The 23,656-nt window shown below is 50.2% G+C and overlaps 1 protein-coding gene across 14 annotated transcripts in view; it reads left to right on the plus strand.

Annotated features, from left to right (window-relative positions):
• The window catches only part of DYSF (dysferlin), a 107,904-nt gene that overhangs the window by 57,159 nt on the left and 27,089 nt on the right, over positions 1-23,656 (plus strand). For 6 of the 14 annotated variants that reach the window (XM_030025180.1, XM_030025220.1, XM_030025171.2 and 3 more), the window contains 9 exons: positions 3,392-3,454; positions 11,001-11,012; positions 12,407-12,505; positions 13,218-13,346; positions 14,566-14,721; positions 16,454-16,545; positions 18,837-19,007; positions 19,575-19,717; positions 22,280-22,419. In XM_030025180.1, coding sequence (XP_029881040.1) covers positions 3,392-3,454; positions 11,001-11,012; positions 12,407-12,505; positions 13,218-13,346; positions 14,566-14,721; positions 16,454-16,545; positions 18,837-19,007; positions 19,575-19,717; positions 22,280-22,419 — 1,005 coding nt within the window. The remainder of the gene's footprint in view (positions 1-3,391; positions 3,455-11,000; positions 11,013-12,406; positions 12,506-13,217; positions 13,347-14,565; positions 14,722-16,453; positions 16,546-18,836; positions 19,008-19,574; positions 19,718-22,279; positions 22,420-23,656) is intronic. The other 8 variants (XM_030025248.1, XM_030025262.1, XM_030025190.2 and 5 more) reach the window with 2 other exon arrangements.

The following is a 23,656-nucleotide window of genomic DNA, read 5'->3' on the forward strand; positions in this document are numbered from 1 at the left end:
GAGCTAGAGCTCTGCGACCCGGAGGTGGCCCTCCGTGGCCCTTGGTGGCCAGGCTCACATCTGGCAGGAGGAAATGAGGTTTCCTACCAACCTGGAGGCAAAAGAGGCATTTTTGGAAGGGGACAACCAGAAAATGGGGCCCCCGTCAGGGAACAGAGGGTTGTTGGCAGCCGGATCCTCAGTGTTTCTCTACCACTGTTTGCTTCTCGGTGGAGGTGAGGACCCGTCACCACCCTGGAGATGCTGCCGAGCGAGGAGAGCAGTTACTAGCTTCGGGGCTGCAGATGGGGGAAAGATGCATCTTCCTGCAGCATCGGTCCCTCTCTTTGTGCTGCTGGAGATACGGGCACGGAGCATCCCGGTCTGAGTCCCAGTGGGGAGGAAGCCGTGGTCCCGGTTGGTGTTGGGGTGGAAAAGCTGGTGATGGCTGATCCTCTGTGAGCTCCCCGAGGCTTGCCCCATGGGCTGCCTGTTCAAAAGCCCTTCCTGAGCGTTGCCTGCAGGTGATCCCGAGTATCTTTTCCTTCTTGTTACTTGCTCCCCCAGGCAGCTTTTGGCTGGGATGTGCAGAAGTAAATCTGTCTGTAAGGAAACCCAGCCCATCTCCCCATTCCTGTGTGCAGACCTCATCATTAAGGGACTCAGGCTCGGTCCAGCAATTAGCAAAACATCCAGGAAGGCATTTATGGGCAGTGAGTGCAGAGGACAGAGGTGAGCGACCTTCTGGCCTCTGAGGATGCCTGTGAGGACGAGGAGGGCTGTGGCAATAAGCGAGGGAAGGGTGGGTAAAGGGGGGCACCTCTGGCCTCTCCGAAATGAGGTGCCTCAGCCTTAGGCTGCAAAGTGAAGTGAGGTGAGCTCTTGCTCATGTTTGACTTTCCTTTAACCAAAATAAATGACACCACGTATTGCATGATGTAATTTTTATTTTTTAAATGTCCAGCAAAGGTCAGAATAATATTTCCCTAGCAATGTCCCCAGACCTGAAGGCAGGGCCTTCTTCCCCGAAAATAGTCACGGGCAACAGGAGTAATGAGCTGGGTTTCCTGCGGTGCTCCTGAGGCTGGTACATATGGAGCAGCTCAGCTCTTCCTTCATCACGATGTTACCAAACCTGCTCAGATCAGCCTTTTGGGGACAAAAGTTATGGATGGGGACTCACACAGACTTTTATACAGGTGTACACAGTGTTTGCTGCTCGGGGGGCTGCTGCCCAGCGGTGGTGGATTGGCACAGAGGTCCCAGAGGAAGGAGTGAGACAGAGGTTTGCAGCTGGAGGGACCCGGCTCTGCAATAAATACTTTGTTCCCTGGGGCAGTTTAAAGCCTATTGAAAGCATCTACAAACTTGGATCAAACTTGGGGAACAGTTTAAACGGGAGGTGAAAGGACAAGAAGGGGGAGAGGGATGTGGCAAAGGCAAAACACTCTGCTGCAGCGGTTTCAAAGTGGAAGGCTTTGACATTTCTTTACTGAAAGAAACATTTCACAAACAAAACACCCTGCAATGAATTGAATTATTCAGCTTGACCCCAGATTAATTCTTCTCTGTTTGTTTGTTTGTCTTTCACTTTCACCCTTTGTTTGGGGAGTGGAGGAGGAGAGAGCTTGTTCATGGAAAGCCAAGCCAAAATTCCCACCATCTCCCTCCCTAACCTCTAAATTTTGGCCCTGAATGCTGTTCCTCCCATGGCCACCCTCTCCTGGTGGCAGGCATGGGTCGGGGGGACTTGTGCTTGGGTGGTCTGACACCCCGCAGCCATCGGGGTCCCTCCACCCCGCTCGGCTCCCCGCTGGGGCCAGGTTTGGAGGGTGAAGGAGGAGTCCCAGTCTGCGGAGGCCATCTTACTCCTTCTCCCTGGGAAAGGGGATGGATCCCGGGCCAGGAGCCCCTGCCCAAGGCTGCAGTCTCCGTACCGCGTGCTCTTCCAGTGGTGACCTTGGAAGCAGGAGCCAGGATTGTTCCTGCCCGTGCGTGTGTGCATGGGTGTGTTTCATTGTGTGGCTCCAAAGCCCTTCTCCCTCCTTGCCAAGCCTGGCTGTGGTCCCTCCTCTGATGGATGACTGGAACAAAGGATCACTTTGTTGTTCTCATCTGAAATAGAGAAAACAAACAGACATGAAACCCCTCTGCTCTGAGGTTGTTGAGTGTGTTGTCCGTCTCATCCAAGTGGGGTGAGAAGTTCAGCCTGAGGTCTGTTTAGAACAAGTCTATGTGCACATGAACTGGAAACATCATGGTTACTGAACGCGAAGAAAAGAAGCTTCTAAAACTCATAGGAAGGCAATTTTTCTGTAGTAAGGTCTCCTAGGCTAAGACCTTCTAGTTTGCTTCTCTGGGAGATGCACACAGAGTAGGGCTTTGCCAGGGCTGAGCACATGCAAGTGGCTGCTGGATCAGCCTTATTCCTGCCTGCTCCCCTTGTTCTCCATGCTCTTTCCTGCATCCTGGTCCCCATGGGAAGCAGCTCAGGAAGGACAACCGCGAGGTCCACCTGCAGCCCCAGGGGATGAGCAGGTATTTGTTCCTTCTACTTGTTGATAAAACAGTCACAGAGGAGCTGTCTCCCACTCTTCTACAAGAGTTGCATGGGCGTCCTAGTGGGAACTGAGACAGAGGGAATCTTTCCCCCATGAAGCAGCTGTAAATTTAGTGTTTTCACCTTGACCCAAGGTCTGATGCAGGTCTGGTTCGATGGGGTCAAAAGCAGCGTATTCGGGGACCAGCCCGGGCTGGCGAGCAGGGATAGTGCCGTCAGGCTTGGCCTGATGCTCAAAACCAGCTATTTTCTCGTGAGAACATCTAATTTTCCTCCTTCTCCATCTTGAAGGAAACACACCTTGCAAGACAGAAGCAGAGCTGCTGCTTGCTGCCCAGGGCAGGGGGAGGTGATGGCAGCTATTGGTTTGCCAAGGACAAGCTGTGCTTGTGCTCGGTGTTTTGTTTGTACCAGATCTTGGTCCTGAGCTCTCCTAATCCCCTTCTGTTAAAAACAGCCTGGGTCAGATCCTTCCCTGGCTCCTGCGATGAACTTGGCTCACTGTGTTTGCAAGCCCTCAGTGTCCGCAGGAGGAGATGCTGTCCTGCGCTGAGAAACATTAACAGCTTTTCTGTACCGTGGGTTTTTGCGGCAGTTTCCCTTTAGTACCCCATTTATTCTCTGCAACCATTCAAACACAGTCCCATTTGATGAACATCAGTGAAAACCCAAACCCTGCTCTCGTGCCAAGGATGCCTTGTCCGGGGAGACCTCAACCTTGTAACCCAGGGGAGGGGGAAGGTGGCACTGTTCGGGTTCATTCCTTTTATTTCTCCTAAATTGTGCTTTTGCTGATAAATGTTAAACATTGTTTCTCTAACCCCATTGATAACCAATCATTTTAATTTGTAGCTTGCGGAGGGTCTGACCAGCTCAGCATTAATTAACATACCAGCTTCTCGGGTCCAGCCTCATGTATGTATTGCTTAATTTCTAACTTGCTTGATTAATGTTTTTTATGGATGATATGTGTGCATATATATATATATATATATTTAAAAACTGCAAAAATGGAGGCATTTCCTTTTGTGAAAGATCCCCTCGATGTCCCAGAAAAATGGCAATTTCACCTTGCTGCAGGTGTGTGTGCGTTTCAGCAATTGTTTTCCTTCATGCCAAAAAAAAATGAGGTCGGTTTTGGGAGGAGGGATGAGGAAGCTTCCTCCCTCTCATCCTTGCGGAGCTGGCAGAATTACGTATGTGCTCAAGGTCAGATGTCTTCCCAACAGCCTCTGGCTTCTCTGTGCGTGCCAGCAGAGCCTGGTAGCTCAGTGGAGATGGTGTGTCCTGGGTGGCTGCAGTGGCATGGCTGAGGACTTGGTGGGACTTCTGTGCTCCTCCATGTTCTAGCTCAGGGACTGCGACAAGTCCTAGGCATCATGTTGGCATAAGTTGAACTAAGAAGGTGTTGGCCTTCCATGAGGAGAAGGGTTTCACCCCAAGGAAGGTTTCATCTCATCAGCAGGACTTTGCACAGTCCTGGTTCTTGCAGGTATACAGCCTGGTGCCCTCAAAGCGTGGGGATGAGGGAGATGCTAGGCAGCACCCGAGCTGTGACAGATCCCTCCTTGCAAAGTGTCTCCTGCTCCCTTTCCATAAGAAATTCAGATGTTTGGGATGTTCCTGGGTTTTGTAAGAAGGGCAGTGAAGTTGCTTTGCTTTCTCAGGGCTGACACTCCAGAGGAGCAGTTCTTCTCCATGCCCCAAATTCATCCCTAGCAGGGTCGTGACCCTGGGGCTCTTCACCCCTCTTAGGTCCCTCTTGATACCAGCCCATGAGTTACAGGACACGGGCTGTTCCTGCCAAAAACCGTGCACGTTCCTCCCACGTGTTTCAGGCCAGACTCTGTTGCGTTGCTTTCCCCTTCCTCGCTGCAATAGACAGTGACTCCTTCCCACCGGCCGAAGCCGGAGCGCTGCCCGTGCGCTTCAGCCCTGGGGTGTAAAGCACGGATGAGTCAGCCCAGACCTTTGGAAGAAGGTCAGCTCGAAGGCGTTATTTATACTGTGTCTTTGAGAGGAATAGCGTCCCTTTGAGGTCTGACCATGCAGGATGGAAGGAAAGATAAATTGGGCTTTCACTTGCTGAAAATAGAGTAAAAATCGAGCAAGCAGAGCACATGAGTAAGAGATGGGTTGCAGCTTCATGGCAGCAGAAGCCCCGATGGGAACCTTTGTAGGTCTTGGCATAGGGTTGGAGGCATGTTTAATATCCAGCCTGTCTCTCTGTAATATATAGATATGTGCTTTGTTGGCCCTACGTGCATCTCTCCAGTACCCTGTTTATCCTCTGTACCCACATAATATTGTTCACTGATGCGGCTTCCTTTGTTGCACAGAGCAGACAGATGGGTAGCTGTGCTGGGATGCGGAGTATGGAAACAAAAGCTCCATAAATAGCCTCCCCTCTCTCTCTGTTCATCAGCATCTTTAATTTACGTGAATATGTTTTTGTTTTAGTTCAAATAAAATTTTGCAAAAAAAAAAAAAAAAGAAGAAAAAGAAAAAAGCTGCAAACCATTAATTTAAAATAAAAGCAACAGAATATTAGGCAGTAATAAACCCATTCTCCTGGCCTTCACCAGGACCCTACAAGAATGTGATTAAATATAATAAACCTCACGTCATGGAGAGCTGCTGACGCCTCCTGGGGGAAACCATCCTGTTTTGGAAAGCAGGTCACCGAGACGGCCCATGCACGTCTTCCTTCCCGTCTCCTTCTCCTTTATAGCTGGGGAGCTTCGCACGAAAGCAGGAGCTGTGGAATGAGGCATAGGGGCTGCAGCTGGTTAAATATTAGGAAAAAAGCTTTTACAGCCAAAAAAATCCAGCCCAGTGTTGGAGTGTGTGAGGGAGCTCCTGAACTTCGCTGGGTTCTGCCTCCGACCGTGGCGTTAATGACCTGGAGGAGGGGGAGCGTGGTGGGAGATTGTGGGCTTGCTCCTCATGGAGAGCTGAGCTTGTAGATCATTCTGCCCATCTCATCGGTGCAGTCCACAAGAGGTTTTTTTTTTTATTTTCCCTTCATCTCAAGCGTGTGGGTTTTCTGCCTCCCCAGCAACGTGGCCTCAGTGTGCTGAGAAAACCTTGAAAAAAACCTCAGACCCACAAACGGCTCTGGAAAAATGGGGTAGGCATTGCCGGGGGGGACCCAGCGAGCCACCAAGGAGGGCGATGGGCATCACCTCTGCTCCCTGTGGCAGCAATCCCCAACACCTTCCCGGGGGGTAAAGGCTGGGGAGAAGTGATAGTGTGGCGGGGACGTCAGGTCAGGGCTGCCAGAGCTGATGCTTCAGGCTCTGCCTGGAGCCTGCACGGATCCAAGCACTTAATCTGCAATTGTTTATAACCTAGTTCATAAACCCTTTCTAATCTGGCCTCTCTTCACACTCCTCTGGTGCTGCTGTTGCCAAAGTCCTCCTAGACAAAGTCAGGAGCTGGCCCTTCGTCCCTCTCTTGTCCCTCCTGAGAATCTTTGGCATAAGCAAAACGAGAAGATTTTGCAACACCTATGTCTCGCAGACGCACCTCTCTGCTCGAGATCTGTCCCCTTCCCGCCACGCTGAAGTCCCAGCTCATTCTTCTGGAGTTCAAGTGATTCAATCACGTTCAAAGGGTGAAAGAGAGACTCATGACTTCTTAAAATGTCAAAATAAGCTCTTTCAGGAGCCGTTTCCCCTCCCTGCTTGGGAGGAGCACTCTGCAATTATCCACAAGATCCCCTCCTTGTTGTCCTGTAAATCCCCTTTTCAAACTGTCAAACCATCCCCAGAGCCTCACCTGGGCTTGGCCAGTGTCCCCTCGAAGCTCTCCGAGGATGGAGGTGCCATCGCCCTCCGTGTCTCTGCCACGATGCCCGCCAGAGCCGACCTGAGAGTGTTCAGAATGAGATCCCGGTGACCCTTGGGGTGTCGATTTGGGAAAGCGCAGGGGACTGCAGGACAGAGGAGAGCCCGTAGACATCATCAGCAGAAGGTGCAATACACCTCTTGCTAAGATCAAAGCCTGTATTTAGTCAGCTGAATCATGGCTAAAGCTCAAGTAGATGTAGTATAGATGCCACCACCAGAGCCGATCACACCAGGATCCCTTTACAAACAAGGGACTGTAAAACTCTATGCTTTTGGCCTGTTTTTGATATCTGTCTTAAAAGCAATCTTTGAATGGAAACTGTTTGGGGCAGTTTCCCATCCTTCTCTTTTTCTGCAGAGCACAGCACAATGGGAGCCGAATCCCGAGCGGGGTCCCTGTGTGCCAGGGCAGTATTAGTGATAAATAAGAGTGTTATTGATTCATTGTTAAGGGCCAGAGGAAAATACAGAAATGCTTCTAAAGAGTCACTTTAAAATGGCAGCAGATACAGCTGGGAATTACCAGAAAGCTGCTTGTGCAAGCAAAGAATAAGGATGGTATATTTGGGGAGGATACGTTGCATTTTGCAAAGCACCTGTTTGCCACCAAGGGGCTTTGAGGGCCCTAATCCTCTTTGGCAGGGTGTCCTTGTCCACGTCTCCTCCACACTGCTCGGGACTCAGGATGGAAGGGGCAGGCAGGCTCCTTCTCCTGAGAAGTACAAATGAGCTTTTGGGTCCTGATGAGTGAAAACGTGAGGTTAGTGTGAAAGCACCGACGTGGGTGGCAGGTGGTGGGAGCGGAGGGACCCAGGTTTGCAGGAGAGCTGTCCCTTTGCAGAGGACCCCCCCATGGTTAATGCCCCAGCAGCTCCTGCATTCCCGGCTGTGAAAGGGTCTGGCAAGATCTCCTCTCCACCAGCCCTATCTTGCTGGAGCAGTAGCAGGAGTCAGGCGGTTCGTGAGCATCTCCCGGAGAAGAGGAGCTCACAAGGAGCCCTCAGACACCTCTGAGCTATGAAACGGCAACGAGGAGCCTCCGTTCTCCCCTGAGAAGCACTCTAAGGTGCTTTCGACGCAGTTATTCTTACCATTATTTTGGCTTGCCATGCTTTGGTTGTAAGAAATACAAATAACCCATCAAATGACAAGTTAGCAAAGCTAACCCAAGCCAAAAACAAAAAGTCAAAATCTGTAAACTATTTGGAATAATTGGTTATTTGCTGTGTTTGCTAGTTCCAAATCAGAGCACATATTTTATGGCTTATCCTGTTACTGTTAGTTGGAAGAGCTCTTGGTGTTGGATATCTCTTGCTGAAAACGGTCGCCAACCCACGCTGCAGCCCAGCGTTGCCCCCCCGGCGCGTTCCTGCCGTCTTTTTTTCTCCCGGTGTTTCACGCACGCTCAGGGGACAGCCCACGGCACTGCCACGGGCGATGGGTGAAAGCCCTTCCAGACCTATCTGGATGCACGTCAAGCTGGCTTTCCACCAGCCAGGGTTGCAGGGGAAAGCATCCCCAAACATAAGCCGCAGGACAGAGGAAAAATGGTGGCAAGAAGGTGCGTGGGTGGCTGCCTTCAGGCGAACATGGCTGATTGAACAGGATGAAAAAAAAAACCCCACTGAAAACAAACAGTTTTGTCCACTTCTGAGCAAAATTAATATTTTTGTGAAAAAAAAAAAAAACCAAACCACAAAACCCACCAAAAAACCCCAAACAATCCAACCCCAGTGAAACAGTCATAAATGGATAATTTCTCTTTATGAATATCTGACAGTTCACACCTTGAAGGGTTAATGGAAGGATAAGCCATGTCCTCTTGCAGCCTCTCTGCGTGGATGCATGTGGTTTTCTCCTCCTCCCTCCAGCCTTGCTTTCTGCACGGTGCTGCTCAGAGCTGCGGCAGGTCCCTGAGATAGGTTGAAGGAACCAGGCGAAAGGACCAGGTTAACACAAGGATAACCCAAAGACAAGTCCCTCTTGGGGAAGAGGTTGAAGTTCAAGGACTTGGGGGGATTGTTAACATGAAAAAGGTTTCCCCTGGCTCCCAAAGTCTGGCGGGTGCGAGGTCCCAAGCCCAGCTGGTGACACCTCCACCCCAGCGTCTTGGGCAGAGCATGGCCTCCTAGCAGGAAAAAAATCTGATTTTTTCCTGCCTCCCAGGCACTTCTGCAACTGCTCCTGGTCTGCATTTGTAGGTGACGGAGTTCCCCGTGGGCAGCAGAGGCTGACGTGCCTCCCCGGCGTGGGGGTAGGTGGCACCTTGCTTGGGCGGTGGGTGGCTCGTGGGCTTTGTTGCTGCCATCTGCTTGCAGAACCACCCCGAGGATGCCTCCTGCAGCAGCGAGCCGTTTGGTTTCCTGCCTGGGCATGCCGACCTCTGGAGCGATGCTAGACAGAGCAGCAGAGGGATTTAGGATGTGGTCAGAAAACCCCGAGGAGTGCAGCTGCGGTGTTTAAAGACATTTTTGTGTTCCCCAGCTGTTTGCCATGGCCTCTCCTCTGGAGTTTTCTGTGCCCGCAGGAGGACAGGGCTGGGCTGGGTTAGTTTAGTCGGGTAATGAGCTGAGCTGACCAGGCTGCCTTTGCACTGGAGCAGATGAGGATGCTAATACCACCCGCTCCAAGGCTGAGATGCAGGGTAAGCGTGGTAACAAACAGCTGGGGAGCAGCATCTATAAATGTCCAAGCTGTTTCTAGAGGGATCTTCTCATCCCAGCTGCAGAGCTTTCTCATAGCAGGAAATCTGCCTCCCAGATGTGAGGTGCGAGTACATTTGAGACTGAGGCAGTGGCTTAGCTTCTTTAGAGGCAGTATTTATTATTGCTATAATTATCTATATTCCCACAGGGAAGAGCGTGTAATCACTAGGAGAGCAAGCATGAGTATTAAGACTTTGGTTGTCTCATGCCTGCTCTGGTCTCCTGGCTTTGCTGTCTGGACGTTAACCTCTCTGTGCCTCAGTTTCCCCAACCTGTAAGGTGCCGATGATAAGGACTAAATTTCACCAGAAGCCAGCATGTCCATTGCATGGAAACTTCTCAGGTTTCCCTACCTCCTTTTGCTCCAGACCGAAATGGCCATTTCAACATATTTTGTGAAAATTGGGTTATGCTGGACAAGCCGAGACTCCTGCGGTCCCCATCTGGGAACACACGCGATGGGACAATCTCGCGGTTGCAGGAAACCCTGGGCGGTGGGGCGAAAATCGCTCTGGCTCAGCCTCCCTGGCAAAACTGAGGTTAAAACTGGTGCATTCCCCCCTGGGTGAAACAAAATGAGCTTAAAGAACCCCGAGAGCTGCCGGGATGACACAGGTCTGCTTTTCGGGGTCCAGGGGAGGGGAGGATTTCAGTACCCTCAACAGCAATGTGTATAGCCCTGGGTAAAAGTCCTACGTGGAGATCAGGCACAGCTTAAACCTCCTTCCCTATTATCTGAAGGTGGTAAGTAAACGGCAGCTGCTGGCTCTGCTGAACCGAAGGCCTGATCCAGAATGCCCTTAAGGCTGCGTCTGAAGAGCCTCATTGACTTCAGAGGGATTTGCACACTTGATTGAAGTTAAGCATGTGTCTGAGTGCTTTTGCTGTGTCCAAGCCATAATCCCAGAAATGTTTCAAGTGGGAAGTTGCAGCCTGATGGTGAAATTCTGGTTTTAAAGGCATTTTTTAAAAAAATCTGAATTTCTTTATTTTTGGACACGCCATGCTTTTGGCCATAAGGCATTCCTCTCTTCTGGGATGCGCCCCTGGAAGGGATTCTCCTGCTGCCCCTTTCCTGGATGCTCACGGAGCTGCTGGAAAACAGATGAAACGCTCCCATTCAGGCTCTTGCCTGGTGAAATGGTCCTGGACCCTCCTCCGCCGCTCCTGTGTTAAACGTTGACCTTCCCATTTTAGCAGAAAATGCCAAAGCTGGGCACCCTGGGGCTTGAAACATCTTGACTTTATGTCGGTGTGGAATGGGAAAGTGTTTGCAATCCTGACTCCAGTCTCACGGCATTTGGGATGCAGGTGCCAGCCCATATTATGGTGGTCCCTGCTCTATGGGAGCTGTGGTCGTGAGGGAAGAGGGAATGAATGGGGATGGGGAGACAGCAGATCTTCTGATAACCATGCCAGCGGCTCACCGCATCTGAGTGAGCTTCTCCCTAAGCCAAAATTTTAGCCGTCTGTCACTTGATGTGAAATTTATCCACCAGTGATGCTCACCCGTGGGGCTGCGCCCCATTGCAGCCCCGTGGGGTCCGTGCAAAAGTGGGAGAGGGCATGCAGGATGCTTGAAGTCCCTCAGCCATCTGCGCCAAGGGTCAGGGCACAGACCCCGACTCTGAGGACCCTCCTGTACCATGTCCAAGATAAAACACTGGAGATGATTTTGGCTATCACCTGGTCGCTAAATGAAATCCCTGAATTCAGTCACTTGTGCAGCGGAGCCATTGCTTTCCCTGGCTTTCCCATTTGCAGGCAAATGGATTAATCTCCTTTGCTATTAACATTCCAGCTGCTCCCCTTGCCTCCTTTTTTTTTTTTCTTCCCCCCTTTTTTTGGAACGTCAGTAGAAATCAGCAAAAATATCTAACCAAATTCTTTGTTTTGGGGCTGCAGAAGATACCATGGGTAAGTCGTCAGATTAGTTTAAGTGCTTTCTTTGTAACTCAGTACCTGTGGAATGTCGTAATAAAGCCATGATGGTCAGAGTGTAGCTTTTTAAACAATAAAACAGGGGAAGCGATGAAAGGCAAATTTTTTTATTTTTTTTATTTTTTCAAAAAAACGGGAGGCAGCAGAGGCCTCGGAGTTAATTTATGTAATATTTCTATTAAAAACAATGTCTATTCAAGACATCAATTTAAAGCCTGCACCGTTGGCTTAAAATATAAATCCAATAAACCTCTATTATGATTCCTCCATTAGGTCAGTGTGATGGAATTTTGTGGACTTCTAAAATAAGACATCATTATTTTTCAGGAATGTTTCATGAATCACAGTCAAAGCCCCTTCATCTTTGCTTGTATAAATTTCAAAAATGGTGCTCTTATAAAATATATACATTTGCTGAAGCCGGCAGCCGGCTTTCTTCTTGGAACAGCATCCTTGGAGCTGAAATGCAGTTTGCATAGCAGATGAGGCAAATGCTCCTTAATGGCGTTGTGGCTGTGGGCTGTGATGTTGTGAGGCTGAGGTTGTGTGAGATTTGCCCGTTTCTTTGTATAATATCAATGAGAAGAGAGTTACGCTCTTCCTGGGAGAGGTGCAGCACCTGAGGACCATTTGTTTTTAGTGGAACTATATGCATTTTATGCATTTATTTGTTTGCCCATGTGCTTTGTTTGGATGGGGAGGTTGGATGGTGCTGGGACACAAACCAGAAAGGCAATCCCCATCCCAGAAACCCCCAAACCTTCCAGGCAAAGCCTAAAGCAGGGGTTAAGAGCAGCCCTCACATCCTCCCTGAATTTCAGGCTGTCAGGACCATGTTAGCACCAGAGTTAATTAGTCTCATCCCCTGTGTGGTCCTGCGCTGAGGTCCTGGGAAGACCACCACCCAAATGGCCCAAATCTGCCCCTGGTCTAAAAAGTTTCTTCTTGTGAGCTCTGCCTCATCCTCCCATGGAGAATCATCCTCTCTGCTGACAGGTCCACATCCATGGTGTTGCTGTGGCTGCAACAGCTGGATTTGGGCTGGAAGCATCCCAAAAGCACCTTGAAACCAGGGAGTGAGGAGCTGCAGGTTGGGTTCACGATAGCTTCACAACCTCTGCAGGACAGAGACCCACCAAGCCCCGGCTGTGCTGTGGGGTTGGTGCGCAGAGCAGAAGTTTCAGGACATCGTTTAGCGGGCATGGTGGTGTTGGGTTGACAGTTGGACTCGATGATCTTAAAGGTCTTTTCCAACCTAAATGATTCTATGATTCTATAAGTTCACCTCTAGCAGTTATGGGAGATGCTGCCGTTGTTGATCGCGGGGGTTTGCTCGTGGAGATGTGTAACTTTGGTATCCCTTGCCGCAGGAGGAAGAATTCATTGACTGGTGGAGCAAATTCTACGCTTCCACAGGAGAGAGGGAAAAATGTGGCTGCTATTTAGAGAAGGGCTTTGACACCCTGAAGGTAAGTGGCCTTGGCTGGTTCTGGCTCATTGGACCTGCACTTCCCATGATGTTTTTCCAGAGGCTTTGATTTTTTTGAGGGTTTAGGCTTTTTTTTTTCTTCTGGGACAAAAGAAGAAAAAAAAAGATCATTTTCCTGTGAGAGCAAGTACTTCTGTTCTAAAAAATAACTATTTTGAAAACTCAGTTTTCTTCATAAAATCCTTTCTGGTAACTTTCCACTTTGCAGCCTTCACAAAATCGTCACTTTTCTAAGTGGCAGAGGAGGTGGGGAACTGCCACCCTGAAAAGTGTTTGGGAACAACAAGGAATGCTAGAGATTGCTTAGGGAAGAGGGAGATTTAGGTACTCTGTTACAAGAAGTGCTAAAATTAACACAGGACCCCAAATAGAATAAAATGGGGCAGACCTGGCCTGGTCTTAAGGAAAATGTTCCCAGCAGGAAGGTCTCTTTGGCTGGTGAAAAACCTTCTGCAACACCTTGTAGTCTGGGTCTTCTGTGACGTGCTGTTATTTATTGTAGGGTTGCTCAAGGTCTGTTCTTCATCACTGTCCTGAGGGGGCAACAAGGGTGACAGGTCCCAGGACTCTGTCCCAGTGGGTGGTATTTCCCCCAGACTGAGGAGCTTGGGTCAAGTCTTGTCCCAGATCAGTGGGGACATGCTGCTGGTCCCCCTCTGCCCCCGCCTTGCCCCCCATCTCTCCCTCCCTAGGTCTACGAGACAGAGCTGGAGAACGTGGAGGACTTTGAGCATCTCTCTGACTTCTGCCACACCTTCAAGCTGTATCGTGGCCGGTCACAGGACTCGAATGATGACCCCTCGGTCGTGGGGGAGTTCAAGGTGTGATGGTCTCTCTTTCTACCTGTACCCGGGAACACACGCTGCTGGGTGGAAGGTCTTGCTGCTGAGTGGGGTGACGCCAAATGACTATTTTTGGGTAGGACTTCAGTGAGAAATAAGCTATAAAAGTAGACCACTGGTCCCAGTCTGAACAACCTGCCTGTGCAGGTCTGGCTGCTGTATTCCCAGCAGCGAGTGCCTTGCATGCTTCAAACACAGTCTAGGCTGTGCCATCATCCTGGAGCAAAAACCCATCTGAAACTGGTGCTGGATTTAAGCGATGGAGCATCTTCTTCCTCTGGGGCAGCGGTGGGAGCATGTGTGAGCACTGGTGGTCTCACCACGCTGGTGCTCAGAGCTCTCCCTTTAGAGGTGTCTGCCCAGTCCAGAGAAGCGATGCATCCTTTGCTTTTTTTAACCTTTAGCCTATTTGCAAGAGAAGAGGGATTAAAATTTTCTAGCTTTCTTTTTTTTTTTTTTAAATCCCACTCTTACCCAGCACTCTCCTCCCCCAAACAATACCCAGAGACTGATTCTGCCACTTCACTGGGAGGAAATCAGCTCTTGTGAATAAAATAATTGTAAATTTTTGCGTTTTCTCTCTCCTCCTCCCATCCCTTTCTCAGGAACCAGCTGCCTTGTTCAGGAACCTTCAAACTGTCCCTGAAAGTCTCAGCCTAAACCTTTTGGGGGGGCTAGTTGGCATTGGGAGCAAGGCACCTTCACACCTCTTTAATAGCTTGAAGGCTCAAACAACAGTGAAGTAGAAGAGATAAAGGATGAACAGGCTAGAGGTGCTCTGTGCAGGGATGTAACGGAGTTTGCATCGATGTTCAAGCAAAGGGGTGAATGATACAGGCGGCTCGCCACCCTGCTGCTAACTCCCTCGACCATGAAGAGCCTGGGCAGGACATGGTCTGGTCTAGTAGAGGAGGGTCAGGATCTGGGCTCTGTCCCCAGCACTGTAGTAGTTGTAGGTGCCCCATCCCTGGAAACATTCCAGGTCAAGTTGGACGGGGCTCTGAGCAACTTGCTCAAGTTGAAGATGTCCCTGCTCATGGCAGGGGGTTGGACTAGGTGACCTTTAAAGGTCCCTCCCAACCCAAACTATGCTATGATTCTATGCAAGCATCCAGACTGACGTTGCACGCCTGCTCACACAAGACCCATCTGCACATGTGGGTGTGCAAGCGCAGCTGAACGTGTCTGTCCTTCACAGGGTTCGTTCAAAATTTACCCTCTCCCCGATGACCCGCGAGTCCCGGTGCCACCTCGGCAGTTCCACCAGCTGCCGGCCAGAGGACCCCAGGAGTGTCTTGTCAGGGTCTACATCATCCGGGCCTTCGACCTCCAGCCCAAGGACACCAATGGAAAGGTATCCTGCTGGGGCAAGCTCTGGTGGACCTCAGTGTTGGCTCATGGGTTGGGCTCTTCCAACAGGACAGCCGTAATTGATGAAAATGTACATATCTGTCTTAAAATTTAGAAAAAACATTGACAGCAAAAAGGAGGAAATTTACCCCTTCTTTCTGCCTCCATTGCAACATCTGGGAATCCCAGGAGCCAACTCTTCTTCCATCCTGAGGGATTTTTCAGTAGGGCTAGTTAAAATAGCTAAATGAGTTGTGTTTTTTTTTTTTATACCTCAGTGCCAAAGGAAACAAAATTATGTCTTTCACATGACTGCTTTTTGCAAAGCTTTGCCAGCCTGGAAGAAAAATTCAGCGCAAAAAGAAAATTGTGTTGGTTCAAAAAGAAAATGTTCATTTTGTTTCACTTTGCAAAAAAACTCAGGGAAAAAATCCTTCTTAACTCTCTTTGTTCCATTGCAAAGCAGGGAAAAATTATGGGAAATATTTTGACATGAGCAAAACAAAACTGTTTTTTAATCTGCCCTGTTTTTGAAAATGGACTTGGAATGAAGGTTTTCAATTCCTTAGAAACCCCCCATAAGAGACTCCTGTAGAAAAAAAAGATGGAGATGAAAAAAATGCTTTTTTGATGCTGAAAACCAAAACCAAGCCAAGTTTGACCCACAGTCTTTCCTTCTATGCTGTGATGCCTCCTGAAGCTAATCCCAGTCAAGGGGAGACAAAACGAGAGCCCTGGATGCCCAGTCTCTGCTCACACTGCAGACCTTCCCTGAGCACTGCTTTTCGATCCTTTGCTTCTTAAAAAAGTCTGCAGATCAAGGAAAAGTGATGAGGAACTTGGCCTGGGTGTTTTTACCAGGGTGCATAACTAGCCAGTATCTTTCCCTTTTTTTTTTTTTTTTTTTTTTTTTTTTTTTTTTTTTTTCATGCGAGCTAAGATGGTGAGACCTCAGGTACTGGACTCAAGCTGGGTGAAATCTTTTAGGTGAAGTTGTTTTTTTTTCTTTTTTTTTCTTCTTCCCCTGGTAAAAATGCTGACTCGAGTTAATTTAACCACTTTTCAAATTTATGCTGGTTTCCCAGAATAGTTTTAGTTGTGAGAGAGAAGCTTAAAAACTTGCTAAAAATGTAAAAATATGTGATACAATTTTTAGATGCACAATGAGGCTTTATGTTAAAATATGCTTCCATTTTTTTTTTTTTCAAAGTTGTTGCACCATCTTGGAAAGAAAAGTTTTTAAGCCATATTTTTTGAAACAAAATGTTTTTCCTTTGACATTTTAGTCCCCTGCATTTGTAAATCCTTTTTTGAGTAGACCTCAAACTTAAATGATGACCTCGATGGAACCCCAAAATACGTGACTCAGATGAGAACGGGAACATCCTGTGGACTTCAGAGCAAGCCCAGTCCATCGAAGAAGCCACAAGTCATTTTTTTCATGCTCTTTTATTGCTTTTCCATCCCATTGGCCTCAGAAGGTCTTGGACTCTTGTCCCGCACTGCTAACTGGTCCTTCGGTCATCCTCAAAAAGGAATTGCAGTGCAGGTAGCTCTTGCTGATGGTCACAGATTTGTAGTTAATGGTCAGACTGCCCTATACTTGAAAATAGGCATTAGTCAAGGGTAGTGGAAGATCCTGCTTGCTGGGACAAAGCGAGGCAGAGTTATTCTTTCACCATCACTATTGCTGTGCTATGACTCTTTTTTGCATTTATTTTCATGCTCGTCTTTAGTGTGATCCCTATGTGAAGATTTCAGTGGGAAAGAAATCTGTTAATGACCAAGAAAATTACCTTCCCTGTACTCTGGAGCCTGTCTTTGGAAAGTAAGTTTTGGTTCAGTCTGGACTCTGTGGGGTTTTTTAATGTCATATTGAGGGAATAGCACCGGGCCAGCCAGAGCTTCCCATTCCAACCTACATTCCAGGTCAGGTTGGACGGGGCTCTGAGCAACCTGATCTAGTTGAAGATGTCCCTGCTTATTGCAGGGAGGTTGGCCTAGGTGACTGTTAGAGATCCCTTCCAACCCAAACCATTCTGTGGTTCCCTTGGCATGCTCTCGGCTCATGTCTGACCTTGCTGAAGTGAGTCTGGCCTTGGCTCAATCACCGTCCTACCCACCATGGCTCGTGTTCATCTTCTCCCTGGGACTTTTGAGCTGTGGAGCATGGACTGGGTCTGCTCTGTCATCAACAGAGACAACAGGAGGGTTGTTCGGACCTCAGATTCCCTTCTGGAGGCATCTGCCTCATCCCACTGAGGGTAGAGAGGGTCTGGCGAAACTCTGCTTCTCATGTAGGCACTTTGGTTAAATGTCTGAAGAAAAGACATGATGAATGGAGACCTGTTTGGTTAGGCTGTGGCATGGGGCACCTCAAAATCAGATGCTCTGAAAAAGAATTATCTACAAATGTGATATGGACCGGTTGAGTTGTTTGCCTCGCAGTAGGGCCGCAACCTTGTGATAAAAGGCAAAAGATGATGTTGTTTCCAGAAAAGGGTATTCGTCAGAGCTGGAAATACCATAGGGACCAGGCGAAGCGGTAGGAGGCAAAGGAAAACCTGGTGCTCAGCCTCCACATGTCGACAGGACTTTGGTCTCCCAGAAAAGCTGGGATGAGACGTAGGGGGTTATGCTTCAGCACAAACAGAGGTCAAGCTCTACTCCATATGACATCCAGCTGGTTTTCTTAGGCGTCTCTTGCCAGGTCAGGCTGTCAATGCCGCGACACCTTCCCAACAAAGCAAGATGGAGAGGGAGATACGCCATCTGCAAGGATGGAGGAAAAGGGAGAGGGATGGCAAGGGTGATGCTGGTGAGACCTCGGAGACCACAGTGTGCGTTAGACAAGCCCTTTACTCCTCTTCTGCCAAACGGAGACGGCAGCTCTGCCTTTCCTACGGCGAATGCAAAGCGGTCGCTCCCCATCTAGCGTGAGGGAGCCCTGGTCTCCGGTGGGCTGGGACCTACTGCCCCGTCACAGAGCCCACAGCCAGACCCCGGTGAGCTCTGCTAGGCTGAGCAAGTCCCGCTTTGCGAAGCCTGGCTCCCGGCCAGAGGCCGTCTAGACAGCGTGCTGCACCTCCCACCCGGTCTTTAAAGCAAGATGTAAAACCGAGGTCCTGGCTGCTGGCGGCTATTAAACCTCCCGTTTCACGAGCTTTTCCCTGGGCGGCTGGCTGCCGTCCAGCTTTAGCTAATTACTTTCTGCTGACCCCAGTTCCTCCTGCACTCTTAATTGGTGGCATAATCACTCACTTCCCCTCCTTAAAAGCTGCTGTGGGGTGGGTGCTGACGGTGGGAATGGGCACGGGGTTTCTCCCCGGCATTGCCTGCCTTTCAGCAGCAGGTGGAGGGGTTCCTGGTAGTGCTGGGTCAGACCGGGACCGTCCTTTTCACCCAACCGTACCACCTTCCACATCGCCAACATCCACGAGCACCAGCTCGGTCTGGATCGGGGTGTTGTGTTTTGGCAGGGTCTTGGTGCTTTGTCTCTTGCCGTCCTTTATTTGAGGAGGGAGAGGAAGGTTTGCTCTTGCTTTATTTTATGTCAGTATGTGGACTGTGGTGTAATGATGGCAGAGGAGACAGCACAGAATAAAGGTGCTTAGAACTGGAAGGAGAGGACAAGGAGGCTTTGAGGGTCAGTCTCTGACCACAAGCTTGGCCCAGGCAGGCTTGACTCCTGTTTTGGACATTTGCTCTTTGGGCTCACAGAGCAGATGGTTTTCCAAAGCTGTCATTTCTCCCCCTTTCAAATTCCATAGCAATGATGATTCCTGACTCTCACCTGCTGCTCTTTTTCCCTGGATATTGCAGTGACCACCGTCATGTCTAATTAGCAGACAGAGAAACTAAGCAGGGGCAAAGTTTGCTCGAGGATAATTCAACCAGGCAAAAATAATCCCAAGGCATGCTTGCTTAGTTGCATTTCCACATGCTAAGCCAGTACAACACAGCACCGATAGTGCTGGACCAATGTGACAAGGATGCGCAGCGGGTGTACTGTCCTTCCCGGCACTGGTGGGTTGGGATGGTGTGTGGGTCCGTTTCCCATGGGGCTCTCGGCAGCGTGAACCTCCATGTCATGGGTATTTCTTGGCTCCCGTTGTGCAGGATGTTCGAGCTGACCTGCACGCTGCCCCTGGAGAAGGACTTGAAGATCACACTCTACGACTACGACCTCCTGTCGAAGGATGAGAAGATTGGGGAGACCGTCATAGACCTGGAGAACCGGTTCCTGTCAAAATACGGGGCGCGCTGTGGCCTCCCCCAAACCTACTGCATGTAGGTACCTCTGGGGGCTCAGGCAGTGGGTCTCTGTATCTGCCAGGGCTGTGCGGTGCCGAGCTGGCCATGGGGACCAGGGTGATGTCTCAGCCCAGGGGTCTGCTGTCCCACGGGGACCTGACCGGTGCTGTACTTCACCGCAGATATATGCCTTGAGAAAAGATCCACACCAGAGAAACCCCACATTTAAGGAACTTCCCTGAGCCCTGGCTCTCCTCCAGAAGCATGAAATGCTTCAAATAACATAAATGTCCTTGGGGAGATCCTGTTACGGCCCTGATACCTCTTGGGCACACCATGGTGAGGACCCTCCCCATGCACAGGGCCAGCTGAAGGGTGACATGATGGGTCTGAGGGGGCTATCAGGGCAACCCAGCGCTGCAAGCTGGGGCTAAATGGGCTGTGGGACATGCAGCTCCGTTCCCCAGAGAACACAGAGTCAGAGCGAGCTGCACCTTCCTCAGACCAGTCCTCTTTAGTGTAACGCTGCTGCTGCCCCTTGTTGAGGCTGGAAGATGTTTTATCCTGTGTCGAGCTGCTCTTTTCCCTTCTGTTTGGTTTCAGCTCTGGACCCAACCAGTGGCGAGACCAACTCCGTCCTTCCCAGCTGCTTCACCTCTTCTCCCTGCAGCACAACTACAAGGCTCCCACCTACAAGTCCGACCGGGTCATCTTCAGGGAGCAAGAGTACATCCTCTCTGAACTGGGTATGGCAATGGGGGTGCTTCAGGGTAGCAAATAGCTTTCCTTTACCCAGAGCAAGGGATGGACTTGGAGGTCACGAACATATTATGGTGGGGGGTTATCATGGAGGCCAGGACTGGGTCATGAGCATGTCCCCATCCTCCCCACCTTGCTCTCCAGGTTGGCTCTGCACTTTTTCCAAGCTTGGCTCTGCCCCAAAGACGGCAGGTTGCAGCTGGATCTGCACCAAACCCTGGGGTCGAACCCAGACCTGCAATCCAGCCACGTTAACTCTGGCCTTGAGTGACTGCCCTTTGCTGCTTTGCAGCAAACCAAATACAGGCAGGCTGGGAGCAGCAAAGTCCATCTCAGCCAGAGACGCTCCAGCATGATCTTCCAGCTGCTGCTTGGGCTGGATGGAGGAGCGGTTGTGCCTTTTGCATCTCTGCGTTTTGGGGCTGGAGTCACTAGAGGGAGACAATATCATACGCACAGTGCCCAGCAGATCGCACCGTGGCTCATGCCTGGGGGGGCGAGGTGTGCTCCAGCTGGAAGTGCAAAATCAGCCTCTGCCAGCAAGGAGAAAATATCCACCGAGTGCTGGGGAGGCATTTTCTTGTTTGCACCCCCCCCCCCCCCCCCCCCCCAACACTGACACCTGTAATATCCTGGGCATCAACTTGTGCCTGTCTAACTGGCATCCTTGGGGCAGAAGTATGCCTTTCAGAGAAAACTCTGCTTTAAAGCATGGAAAGGGTGTTTTGGCCGAGGGAGGATGTGAAACCCTGCTGTATGTGGCCCAGGAGCTGCAGTTTGACTTTACTAAGGCCACTACAGTATTGCAGAGCCATCAAGGAGGACTTGGCCTGCGGAGGCACGAGGCAAGGCACAACCCAGGACTGATCCCTCTCCCTGCTCTTGGGAATCAAGGCACAAATTCACGGTGAGGAGGAGGAGGAGGAGTGGGGAAGCAACGGCTCCTTTGCAGCCTCTCGTTGTGTGAAAGGTTTTCAGCAAGGGCTGGAAAGGTGTTAAACCGAGCGGGGTCTTCCCCCCTCTCCCAGCCCCTGCCTTTCACCTTCCTCTGCTTTAATGGCAATCAGTTCAAAAAACAGAACAAAGTCTGATGCTTGACCTCAAGGAGATCTGGAAACCAGCTGTGTTCGCAGAGCAATGTCAGATCTGAACCTGGCGGTATAAAGTGAAGCTATTAAACACGAGAGCATGGGTTTTACAAGCACTGCACCCGGACCATTATTCCATAACCCCCACATTTGTTGTTTTCTGAGAGGGGCTTTTTCTTTTTCCTGTGCATACACACACACACACACACACACACACGCACACGCACGCCAGGTTTCCACTGCTTGGGAAATAGCCCATATGTCTGAAGTTAACCACTTCAAGATATTGCCAAGAAAGGAGCTGGGATATATCACCTGAAAGTTGCAGAGCTGTAATAATATTTATGGAGCACATTTCATTTCAAAGGTCCTCAAAGGTACATGGCCTTGAAATGCTGTGGCTGAAAGGCAACTGTCTCGGGGGTGATGTCCTCCACCAGCCCCAGCATGGCATGTGGGATGGGGAGGCAGGAGCAGGCTCAGCCAAGGCCAAGTTGGCCATCCTCCATCCCTGGATGGATGTAACAGGGACCTGAATGCTGGGACAGAGAAGGCAAAAATGTCCATTACTGATAGGTCTTGTCTGACCTGTTTGTGGAGGAATTAGGGTCTCATGTGGAGCGGGTTGAGGAGGTGGAGATGGTTTCAGGTCTACTCACAGATGGCTCGGTGTTTGCTGCGGCTGTCGTGCATTAGCCTGTTTGGATGAAAGACCACAAATACCCCAGCGGGAGCAGTGAGGACCAGAGCAGCGACTAGGACAAGCCATCGAGCTGTGCTGGTGGTGTCTGCATGGCCCTCCTTTTCCTCTCATTTCTGTCTTTCACCCTGAACCCAGCAGAGAAGAAGCGGGACCCCGTTGCGAGCTCAGTCCCGCTGTACTCCTCTCTGCCCAGCTGAAGATCCTGGATGGTTTTAAATGATGGGATTTAAACAATATCCATCACACGAGTGCTTGCAAACTGCACTGGAGCAGACCTTTTCATCTCCTCTCCCTGAAGAGCTTTGATCACACGTTAGATAAACCTCTGCTGAGGGTGGGAATAGCAGCAGCATGGGCTGGAGGGCTGCTGGGGACCCTGCAGCCCCAACTGCTCTGATTTTAGGGGCCTGGACCCTCGAGCAGGGTCAAAGGCTGGACTCTCCCTTTTCATTGCTTCAACTTGGTCCTCGCAGTGTTTCACTTGCTGTGATTTGGGTGTGTGGGGGGGACTTGCACGAGAGAGTGCCCACAGGTCCCACTGGGTGGGTTTGCCCACGTGTCCCACTGGGAACGGGTTGCCCTGTGCCCAGGAGGGTTTGTGATGGCAGCGGATTTGCAAACCGGGGCTGTGCTCCCCCTGCTCGCTCCCGGCTGCAGCGAGGCTGGTGGGCTCGTGCTTGCTCCCGCCGGGAGGTCAGAATCCGGCCCCGCGCAGCCGTGGCACGGCGTGACGCTGCTTTTTGTCCGCTCTGTGGCAGAGGACGGCAAACCCCTCAACCCCCACCTGGGTCCAGCGGAGGAGCGTCTCGCCCTGTACGCCCTGCGGAAGCAAGGGCTGGTGCCGGAGCACGTGGAGACCAGACCTCTTTACAGCCCTCTCCAGCCAGAAATCGAGCAGGTGGGTGGTGTGACGTGTCCAAGGCAAGACCGAGAGCATCATCTCCTCTCCGTCCAATGTTAACCAGGTGGCTGGCTCGCTGTGGAGCTGTGCTGGGGGTACCTGCCCCGGGAGACGGGCTGTTCCCAGGGAGGGGATTCAGCTTGTGGGACAGAGCAGAGCACTGGGTATCAAACACAGGCTGGAGCTCAGCTCCGTGGCTGACTTGCTCAGGGTGCTTGGGAGATCGATTCCAGTCTCCTGTGTTCATTTTCATCAGCATTTGCTCGCAATTTTTTATTTTTATTTTTGTTGTGTTTTTTTTTTTTTTGTGTTTTTTTTTTTTTTTTTTTTTTTGGTGGGAAAGCCATTTCTGATCTGAAAATCTTAATGCAGAATTCTTCTACGATGGTAATGATACCGCAGGCTCCTTTGGCAATGCAGCAGCATGATTTCTGCAGCACAAACCCACCCTTGGAGGTGTAGAGTGTTAGTACGGTTGCAGACTGGATGTGTTTAAGCCAAATGAAAACTAAACGGGCTTCCATCCAAAACCAATCAAAACCCAGGTATCTGTACTTGGCCTAACCCCTTTTCCTTGATTAACACATATGTGTACTTTATGCATTTGGATCAAAAAATGCTGCTTCCTGAAGAACAAAATGATTCATTATCATCTGTCGTACATGTTCCAGTTGCATTGCAAAGGCAGTTTCAAGAGACCGGCTCTGCAGCTGCTGTAAATGTGCACAGCCACTGATCTGCACCGCTTCAGCCTTTTCCCTTCTGTGGTTCATTTTTAACCAGACCACCACTCCAGCGGTGGGAGAGGAGGGTTGTCGGCAGAAGTAAATGCACTGGCAACTACTCTAACATCTTTTCATGTTAATTCACCCAATGAAAATGATGATTAGAGGCAGGACGTGGCTGCTATCGGTTGGCAAGTGGGTCTGTGTTGTACTTACAGGTACAGGTGTCGTGGTCTTGTTGGACCAGCCATGGAGGGTAGGAAGAATTCCTCTGTGACATGGGGTTGCATACGGGCAGAGCGATCAGGGTCTGCCCTGCACCGGTGCTTCTAACCAAGAGCATCCATGGGGGTGATGCTGGGTCCAGGGGATTAACCCGTGTGACTCAGTAGCTGCTGCATTCAGGGCAGTTCCCTAAAGCACGGCTCTGACCTGCTCCAAAGCCACAGAACAGGCTGGCTCTGTCAGGCTGTTTGTAGTGAGCTAAAAGCCAGGTTGGGCTTTTAAAG

Source organism: Aquila chrysaetos, chromosome 1 (genome assembly GCF_900496995.4).
Source record: "Aquila chrysaetos chrysaetos chromosome 1, bAquChr1.4, whole genome shotgun sequence".
Taxonomy (NCBI): Eukaryota; Metazoa; Chordata; class Aves; order Accipitriformes; family Accipitridae; genus Aquila; species Aquila chrysaetos.